Below are 10,828 nucleotides of genomic sequence, written 5' to 3'. Positions count from 1 at the left end.
AGTGTGTGTATATGCAGGATGAACGTGAAGTTTTGCCTCCAAGTATAGAGACAACAAGTGCTGCAACTATAGCCACGGCTGTATCCATTGCCACGCAGAGTATCGAAATCGCTTTCGAGTTCAAGCCGGTGGCTCACCCGATGGAGCCTCTCGATCTTGATAGACCAATCCCGTGTCCGTTGCCAGAACCATCCATGCTTAATGTAAATTTACGTAACTTCATATGAATATCTTCATCCAAACATCAAGTTTTAAATAATACGTATGTGATATTTAAGTTGATCGAATTCGATCTTTAGGACGGAACTCATGGAAGAATATGGAAAGAACAAGCAAGGAAGCCAGATCTTCCCGTCGTTCTCATGCCCTCGTCGACCAAATCCGAGACACACAGCCAAAAACCTCGCCCCGTTTCGAGCAGAGCTATTGTGCCGTCGATTAGTGCCCCGGAAGGCAACATCCTTAAATTACTGGAAGAGTGTAATGCATTTGCTACTTGATGAAAGTCTTCTTTCTTCTAGCAAACATCCTGAAACATTGCACATGTTTTCGAAACGACTTCTTCGGTTATGAACTTAATGTTTTCAGCAGGCAAGTTGCCAGTTATGTATGTAAGTATGCTGTATTTTATGGTTACAAATAAACAAATATAAGCTAGTAATCTCGACAACTCATTAAGGTTGCGCTTGGGCGAGATAATTTGATTTGAAATGAAAGATTTGATTTGAGGAAGTATCAATTTGAATAATGAATTTGAAATCATATTTATGTTGTGTGAATTTCAAATTCATCGTAATTATTTTTGCATCTACAATGTTTAACAAGCGATGAATTTGAAATATATTTTAACATAAATTAATCAAACAACAAGATGGATTTAAATTCATAACTTCAAATCCGTGCATCTCTAGACATAACGTAAGATTAATGTAATGCCACAATATTGTTTAGTTATATTTAAATTGATATTTAATTGTGCAAACGATAATTAAGATTGTAGTACGTAGTTAACATTTTGAAATACATATATCTTTTGTTGCAACTATGTTAATACTTTTTTTTAGAGAATAGTTGATATCCACTTGATATATAGTAATAAACAGCTGAGGGTGCTATGCATTGATTAAAAAAAACTTATTTTTTTTAAAAATTTATATTTTTATATTTTAATTATTTTAAAATCAAAATTTTATATTTTATATTAAAATATGTGATTAATAATCCAATTTAAAGTTACAATTTTATTTTTGGTTACAAATATATATTGTAGAGGTAAAATGAAGTCTCGCTTATTACTTTTTCTTTATAATTTTTTCAACTCTTTTTTTAAAAAAATGTTAATTAAAAATTAATTTTTTCGTTACAAATATGTGTTTCCGAACGAACAAGAAAAAACGACGGTACATTCAAATTTTTTTNGATATAAAAAGAAAATTATTTTATGTAATTTTTCTTGTTCAAGAGCTTAGTCTTTTTTAAATTTTTTTTACATTTTTTTTTGAAAATTGGATTATTTCTTAAATATCTAATAAAGGAAAAAATATTTTTTGTATTTAAAACTTTAAAAAAGAATGAGAAAAATTAACAATGAAAAAAAAGAAAATAGTTTTTCAAAAGATATTTTTTAAAATTTAAAAAAATATAATTTTGATTTTGAAATAATTAAAATATAAAAATATCAATTTTTTAAAAAAATAAGTTTTTTTTTAATAATGCATAGCACCTCTGTTGTGAGTTCTCCCACAGCATAGGATCTTGATCCATAAAAAACGATTTGAAAAATGCGGGAAAAAACGATCTACCAAAGATAGACTGTAAGGCCCGAGATTTTATCATTTTAATCCGAGATTATATTTACGAATTTTGGAATGATGAATTAGATTCCACGGTTTTTGTAATTAATTAGGATTGAAATGGAATTAAAAAGAGTTGTGAGGACCAAATTGCAAATAGTGAAGACTTCAAGGACTAAAGTGCAATTATGGGACTTGAATATGACACTTGTCCTTGCCATGCAATGCATATGGTAAAATCTTCATTCCTCTGTCTGAATGTAGCCGAGGACCGAGAACAGCGCCGAAGAATCCTCAAGTTTCTTTAAAGCTTGGAAAAATTGATTTTGTACGAACCGTCTATCAGAATTTCAATCCGAGCACGGTTCTGTACTCCTCTTGTCAACAGCTACAAATGGACGTAAGTTTTATTGAGTTCTGTTATCATTTGAAATTATGATATTGGAGGAATTATTATTTGATTATTATATGGTGTTCTGGATATGTTAGACATCGTAGAATCGAAGTCAGATCGAAGAACAGATTGATTATGGAATTGTTATGATTTTTCAGATTATATTGATTGAAATTGAATAGATTTGGATTATGGATTGATTACAGATTGTATTGGATATGAGATATGGTTGGTAATTGATATCTGTTAATATGGTATTGACGGGAGTATCGGGATGGTACCGTTATGCCGTTGATTTTGATATAAATTCAGATTGATCAGATTCGGTATTGAATTGTGAATGGAATGTTGATATTGCTATTCTCGATATGTCATTTCAGATTGACTGAGACAGTCTTGAATTCAGAACTTCCAATTCTTCAGACCGAGACTACGAACGAAAGGTATAAGTCGACGTTAACCGGGAGATGAACTTGAGTCAGATTGGACTCTAGTTTCCCTAAAACCACATACTTTATTTTATTGCAATTGTTTGACATTGATATGCTTGTTCTATTGATTTATAGAAAGCATGTATTAGACGAGTGATCTTGTGACAGTAGTGCCGAATAGTGATGGAATCGTCACTGGCACATTGTCACAGGATAGTATATTGATGAAAATGCCAAAGTCTTTGTCGGATAGGTCAAGACACTAGATGTTTGATTTATATCGATGTTTGCTTAGGAGTGCAGTTACTTCTATTGCTGAGATTCGATATAGTATGCAAACGTCTGGAAACCGGGATCCCTAGACTAGGAATGAGTCTAGTCTGAGATATGGAGTCATGACTTGATTGATAGTTTTATATAGATTATGTTTTCAGAGTTGATACATATGACTGATATCTGTTACATGTTTTTACGTTGTTTATATGATTGCATGTTTCGTTGACTTATACTAGGATGTATATCTCACCGGAGTTATCCGGCTGTTGTCGTGTTTGTATGTGTGCATGGCAACAGGTGGGACATGATCAGGGTCGAGGAGATGATGAGAGATCGTGATTAGAGTGGAGACTATAGACTTTGACCTTGATGTATATAGGATTCAGCACTTGACATTTAGTTGTTGAACCTTAGTTTGAGTCTGATGTTTGTTGTACAAGACCTGTACTTTTATACTGATATGTATATTAGATTGAATTACATTACGTTCCGCAATTTATTTTAAAAAAAAATTTAGACCCAGATTAATTAATTGATCCATTTATCCCAATGACGATTAAGAAGATGATTAGCGTCCGGGTCCCACGTAGACGACATGAAACATTAAAAAATACTAGTTTTTTTAGATAAAAAAGGTTGATCACACTAATTATGAAAAATTTAAAAAATGAAAAAAATTTAGATAACATTTTAAATTATCGTTTAATCAAGTAATAAATATTTAATAGTATAAAAAATTTAAAGAAAAAAAAACTAAAGCCAATCTGAAAAAAAAAAAAAAAAAAAAAAAAAAACAAAAAAAAAAAAAAAAAAAAAAAAAAACTAAAGCCAAATCTGCTTAAGCTTTCACTCGAAAATACCTTTGTATCTAAGGATGAATATTCGGTCAAAACCAGGATCGAATTAACCGAAAACCGATTTAACCGAATTGTTGGAGGCGAATTGAACTGAACCGAACCGAACCGATTTCTCACTAAAATCGAATTAACCGAACTGAATTAAAATCAGTTATTTCGGTCGGTAAACGAATTAATCGATTTTTTTACAAAAAAAAATTATACATAAAATTAATAATTTGAATATTCTATTTTAATCATAATAAAACATAATATTCATAAAAAATAAAAATAAAAATAATTATGTAAAATATTAAATGTAAAAACGTTACAAAAATATTATAAATTAAATGTAAAGCTTAATAAAAAAATCAAATTTATTTATTTAATAATTTGTTTAATTCGGTTAACCGAATTTTTTTTACGGACCGAATTAATCGATTTTTTAAACTTCAAAACCGAATTAGCTGAACCAAATTTCTGAATTAATTCTTGTATCAGTTAATTCGATTTACTAGAATTCTTACTTACCCCTATTTGTATCCCCAAAAAAGTTCATTCTTGGCGAGTAACTCCAGTAGACCGTAGACAAGTAGTTTAGGGGGCCATGTCGGCCATCGATATTGCACTAAGTCACTAACTACCCAAAATAGCTTAGAACTCGAGTCCATAATAATTTATTCTTACTTACCCCTATTTGCAGTATTATTTTATTTATTAATTGACATAATATCACTGAAATTATAATTATAAAAAATTACAGACACTTTTTTACATTTAAACTTGTACTAAACTCGTTTAACTTTTTTAAAATTTGAAGTTTACGGTTATTATCATGCACACATTTTGGAATCTCGCTTATTTATCTAACCTTCTTTTTTTTTTTTTTTTTTTTTTTTTTTTTTTTNCCACAATCGTTAGTTTTCAGTGCGTGTCGGATATACTAACATATTAGTGTAATAACATGCAAATTACGTTAGTCATGTAAACCGTATTGATCAAACTTAATGTCAAACTCGTTAATGAAAACGTTGATAGAGAAAATCGAAATTATGATAATTGGTCAATGGCTCATAGATTCTACCAACTCGAATACTATATCAGATTAATTATCTAACCTTTTATTTTACTATCAGTAGAACATTATATTTAATTTTTATCCATCATCATCTCGTCAATAAGCAGTACTTAATTACAATTAGGTAATTTCAAAATATTTATTTTTATTTTAAGATTCAAAAAAGAAATTAGGATTGATAATAATAATAATAATTTATTCCTTTCTTCGGCAAAAAGAAAAGAGGGTAGGAAATAAACAAAGGGGGTTTACAAAATCAAGATTTAAGCATAACATACAAAAGCACTCCCATTGAAATCTCCATTTCCAGAGTCTCTCTCTTCTTCTCTCGATAATTCCAACCTTTTTCCTGTAATTCGGTGTCGATCCAATAGAAGGGAGCATAAATTTAATGGCGGCTTTGCAGTATTTGGATGCGCAGCGCACATCGCACCCTGAGCTTTCCGAATGGTACACCGCTCTTTCAGATCTGTACCAGCGGAAGCTCTGGCACCAGCTCACTCTAAAGCTCGAACAGTTCGTTGCCCTTACTGTATTTCAGGTGATGTAATCGAAATTCATCTTAATGGATGTATTAATTTTGTCACCGATTGTGTGATTTGGTTTATCGTTGAATATTTAGGATTTAGGGTTCCGTTCGTGTGCTTTTAAGCAAGTCTTGATTGAGGATTTGGGCATTTGTTTTGTGTGGGTTATGTCTTCTATAGATTTTCATGATCTGGAAATTTATTTTTGAGCGTGGATAATATTGCTTTAATGTAAGGTGACTTCCTGCCAGGCCATCATGTTTGAGTTTTAGACATTTATACTGGTAAATGCATCCAATTGCTTTCTATAGCTATTGTCATCAAATGCCTGCAGCACGAGGCATATTTTCCCTCCCCTATTTTATCTCCTTTCTCAAGATATATGGTGGAAAGGTCATCAAAGTTTTATGTTTGTTTCATGTGAGGATGCTGTGCAACGCATTTTTGTACGTTATTTCTTGATAATAGAGAAACAGGATACTGGACCACTGCGGATTTTCCTGCATATTCCATGCAAAGTGATTAGACCGGACTGTTAATCGGTGTCATTTAGTGATAGAATCTGCTGTTAGACAAGTATTAATGCCACCAAGAAATGGCCCTTCTTCAAATGTAAACCAAATACTAACCATTGTATGTAGATATTACTTTTTACATAGCATCCGCTGATGGAGGATCCTGCAAAATTTTGTAGAGAGGTGTGACGGCCAGATTTGGCTTGCAGAGTGAAGTCGGAAGAACCTAGGATTCGTTTTTTTCTCTGCTGAAACTTTCTCTACTATAGTTATTATTCATCTGTGTACATCCTTCTAAGGAAGATAAGCTAACTATTCATTATGCTCTGAATAATTCAATTGTCCGTGTCGTAGCTCTTTTATCTGTTTAATACCTTTATCTGTTTAATTTAATCTTGCCTAATTTTCTGGTCTCTTTCTTTACTCACTCAGGCTGGGGATGCTCTAATACAGCTTTACCACAATTTTATAACCGATTTTGAGACAAAGATTAATCTCCTCAAGCTTGCCCATTTTGCTGTGATAGTTTCTCGACAATATCCAGAGAAAATGGCAGCAATTAATTATCTAGAAGGGGTGATTGAGAAGCTTCGCACCACCAAAGAAATGCGCATAGACGAGCCAATACTTTATATCAAGATGCAGATTGCTACACTTAAGCTTGAGAATGGTGATCAAAAAGATTGTAAGAGGCTTTTGGAGGAGGGAAAGAGTACACTTGATGGCATGACTGACATTGATCCATCTGTGTATGCAAGCTACCATTGGATTTCATCACAATTCCACAAATTTCGTCAAGAATTTGCGGAGTTCTACAAAAGTTCTCTCCTTTATCTGGCTTACACGTCAGTAGAGTCTTTCTCTGAATCATTTAAGCTGGTAGGTTTTCTTGAAAAGATTCTACTTACTATAATGTTGTGTTTCAATAAGGTGGTTACAAGATTCATTTTTCATGCACGCCTGAAACATGAAGTTAACTGATGGAAAAATTATTACAAACCATGACCGACATTTTCTTGGAGTATACAAAATATAATTTTAACCTATAGCATTCTTCTGCGTCTTTAAAGTTTTCGCTCGAGTAGGAAGCATAGATTAAAAAAAAATATTATAAGTCATGACTTGACATTTTCTTCGAGTGTACAAAGTCTTATTTTACCCACATAGCAGTCTTCAGATTCTTCAAAGTTTTGGTTCGAATAAGAAGCATAGATTCAAATTGATATTGAATGAAGATTATATAGTGGGTTTTTGATATTAGGAACGTGGAAGTAATTGTAATTCCTATCGGAAAATCAGGACAATGCTATTATTTATGAGCTATCATTTATGGTTTAAGTATTTAAGCTTTATTCGTGGATAATATGTCCTCAAGTTTTCATTTAAGCTTAATTTTACTGATCTCTTTTATTGTTCCGTAGGATTTGGCCTTTGACTTATCCTTATCAGCATTATTGGGGGAAAACATTTACAACTTCGGGGAACTTCTTGCACACCCGCTCGTAAGTCATCGGTCTGAAACTCATTATACTTTTTTTAAAATTTCAAAATATATGTTTTGCAATTTTTACCAATCACATAGCATGAAGACTGAAAATACGATATATTCAGATTTAGGATGTGTGTGCATTTATAGGAAAAAGTAAAAGCTATGAATAATATGCTGGTGGCTTGAAGCACCAGATATTACTTGGAGATTTTCCTTTTATTTTTCTTGTTCGTAGAAAAATAAAATTTGCTTATGCTTTTACGTTTATCAGATGTGTGCTAATAAAGATACATGGGCACCGTTTTGTTTGGTTGAAAGTTAGTTGATCCAGTCTTGTGATGAAATTTAAATGTGTATAAGATAATGAAACTTTCTCAGATAAAAACTTGAGTTGGCGTGGGGATTATCATAAAAGTAACTGATACGTCATTTGCAGTTTTCTGATTATTGAAAATACGCAGAGTATGTTGTTTCCTTCGGGTATTTGTTTGATATTCATGCCTCTCGATTATATCTGATACTTTATATCCTGGAAATTTCTTCAGATAAAAAGTCTATTAGGGACTAAAGTTGAGTGGTTATACTATATTATTGAATCCTTCAACTCTGGTGATTTAGTTCGTTATCAAGAACTATGTCACATCCATAGAGCTGCTCTGAGTAGCCAACCAGCACTGGTTCAGAATGAGAAAATGCTTCTGGAGAAGATCAACATTCTCTGCTTGATGGAGATTATCTTCAGGTGAAACTGCAAAAACTCTTGAAGTTGATAGTTTTCATGAGTTCATTTTGTTATGTTGTGTAATTTCCATTGAACTCACAAAATATGTTTTTAATTGCAGCCGTCCTTCCGAAGATAGAACCATTCCATTAAGTATCATTGCAGACCGTACAAAACTTACTGTGGAAGATGTGGAGTCTCTTCTTATGAAGAGCCTTTCCGTAAGTTCATGTTTAGAATGTTGTATGCTCTGCAAAATGTCCATATTAATAACACATGCATGAAAGTACTAGTTTCCTTGACACGTTCAAGATGCCAGCAATGGTAACCTTATTACGTACATTGACTGGATGAGACATTTGTTTTTGGCTTTTTTTGGTAAGCAGCATCTATAGGGTTCAATTTTCATGTAGTACACATCCAGGTTACTCGAATATGTAGGACCTTACTTTTGAGTTGTGTTAAATCTTGGTTCTTGTAGAGGTTGATTGGCTTGTTGAATCACGTTGCAGGTGCATCTCATCGAGGGAATGATTGACCAAGTTGAGGGAACTGTATATGTTTCTTGGGTACAACCTAGAGTTTTAGGGATTCCTCAGATCAAATCCTTACGCGAGCGGCTGGACAATTGGGTGGATAAAGTACACACAACTTTGGTATCTGTTGAGGCTGAGACACCTGATTTAGTCGCTGCATAATGTTGGCTCTTTAGCCTTGTATTTCTTCGATCTTTTATCGGGAAGACAGCGAGGATTCTGTGCCAGCCTTGTATATCCTTTTCTTGAACATACTTGCACGGCTTTGAGCTTTTGAATACACGCATGCCTTGATTTTGAATCATTTTATTCGAGCTCCATTATATGCATCTCTCCTCGATTTTGCACCGTGTAAAAGTGAAAATCCAATCGATTCAATCATGAAGTACATGCTTTAACATTCGTATCCGTTTATTTTGTATACTGCTCTAATTTTTTTGGAATATAATATTTTTTTGCACACTTTTATGGACCCCGAGTGTGTCGAGTGCAAATAAATCAACTTGAGTGAAAAATACAAAAAATCTAACTTTTCAGAATTCAAGCGAAATAAGTATAAATCTGAACGTTTGTTGTGATTTCTTAAACTATTATGCACTAAAAAAAATACAAAGTTTAGAAATAAAGTCTAAATATGATTTTGAATTTACAATAACTAGTAAAAATTTAGAAATATAAAAAAATATCAAAGTTGGATGAAAAGCGCTGAAAACTAGAGTAGAAAAATGAAAAGTTGTTATATACGAGAACCGAAATTTTGTAGTGTTTGCAAGTCTTAATTTGTGTGTTGTCAGATTGATTGATTCCTTATTTTGTCTCACATCGTCCATACCAAATGATGCCCTCACGAACTAGGCTAGCTCACGACCCCCTCACCGTCGCCCACAGGGTGGTGACAATGAGCCCGACCCAACAGCTCACCTACTTCTTTCTAGTGCCACCCACGATCGTAGCCATGATTTTTCCTTTTTTTTTTTTTTTATTACAACTCACGCGGGGAGGGGGATCGAACCCAGAAAAACCGACTTTTCCAGGGGGTGAGACCATTGAGTTACAAGCCCGGCTGTCGCTACCATAGAAACACTGGCGGGCCAGCAAGCGTCTGCCGCTGTCCTTATTGCAACCGCGAGTACATTCTTGGCTGGCACTCATCTCTGTCAACATCCGTTGTCTGCCTATCGTGACCCAACCAATCAAAGCCGCCTCACTTCCACTAAACAATGAAACTTAGTAACTATACTCTTGGGTAGCTTCATCTTCTTTTTATGATGTTTATATTGTTCCAATTTTTGGCCAATCGGTAATGACTTGCATAACTCCCTGTACAATAACAATAACATTATGTACAAAAAATGGTCCGAAAGCCTACTTTATAAATTATATCCTTAACTTCCAGCAGAAGAAATCATATTGTATTAAATATAAACGAAGAAGAGATTCGTTCAATAGGTTAAAAAGCCGCAAAAAGAAAGGGAAAAACAAAGCAAAATCATCAATGGATTATATGACAACAAGATATGACAGTATGTTTGAAAGTTTTACTCAGTATACAGACATAAACAAGAACGAATCTGAATGGAAACAAAAAGAACTTGCAATAGAGGAGATGAAATCAAAAGCGGCTTTGCACAAATCTGAAGCTAAAAAGAGCAAATATTTTTTTAAGGAATACGAAATCCTTTCGAAAGACACTTCACAAATGACGCCGGAGCAGCTTATGGTTCATGAACGTCTTTGTGACCAAATTTGAGAGAAATGGAATATGTAATTTTCAATTGATGTAATAGTAACTATATGGTTAGAAAGACTTACATTAGTTCCATATGGTGATTTACTAAATTCTTTCCTACTAAGTGTAGTAAGACTCTTACATAATTCTCAAAACTACGACACATAATTTCATTATTGTTTATAATTTTTTTAAATAATTTTTAGATATAAATAAAATTTTAATCTCCAATATCTAGTTTAATTAAACCAAACAGCTTGTTATTATAAGATAAAAATATAACGTCTAGTTATTATAAAATATTATTAAAAAAACTATAACAGCTAGTTAAATAAAATAATAAAAAATCACTATAAATAATGATCAATTTCTACAAATTTATTCATTTATCCAACACATTTCTACTCATCAATCACACTCAATATATATATATATTTTTCCATTCTCATATTTTCAATTGCACCTTCAATATTTATTTCTTGAATCCTAATTTATATACAAAT

At 32.7% G+C, this 10,828-nt stretch overlaps 1 protein-coding gene across 1 annotated transcript; it reads left to right on the top strand.

Moving 5' to 3' along the window:
* Window positions 1–5,090: 5,090 nt before the first annotated feature.
* LOC140985143 (26S proteasome non-ATPase regulatory subunit 13 homolog B-like) lies at window positions 5,091–8,998 on the top strand. Its single transcript, XM_073452904.1, has 6 exons — window positions 5,091–5,349; window positions 6,283–6,729; window positions 7,272–7,352; window positions 7,885–8,081; window positions 8,182–8,281; window positions 8,573–8,998. Exons 1-6 carry the CDS (start codon window positions 5,200–5,202, stop codon window positions 8,756–8,758), a joined length of 1,161 nt encoding a protein of 386 aa, XP_073309005.1. The 5' UTR covers window positions 5,091–5,199; the 3' UTR covers window positions 8,759–8,998.
* The last annotated feature ends 1,830 nt before the right edge of the window (window positions 8,999–10,828 follow it).

This window comes from Primulina huaijiensis, chromosome 9 (genome assembly GCF_012295235.1).
Source record: "Primulina huaijiensis isolate GDHJ02 chromosome 9, ASM1229523v2, whole genome shotgun sequence".
Taxonomy (NCBI): Eukaryota; Viridiplantae; Streptophyta; class Magnoliopsida; order Lamiales; family Gesneriaceae; genus Primulina; species Primulina huaijiensis.
Note: the sequence above shows the minus strand (reverse complement) of the source record. Positions and strands in the feature narration are given on the sequence as shown.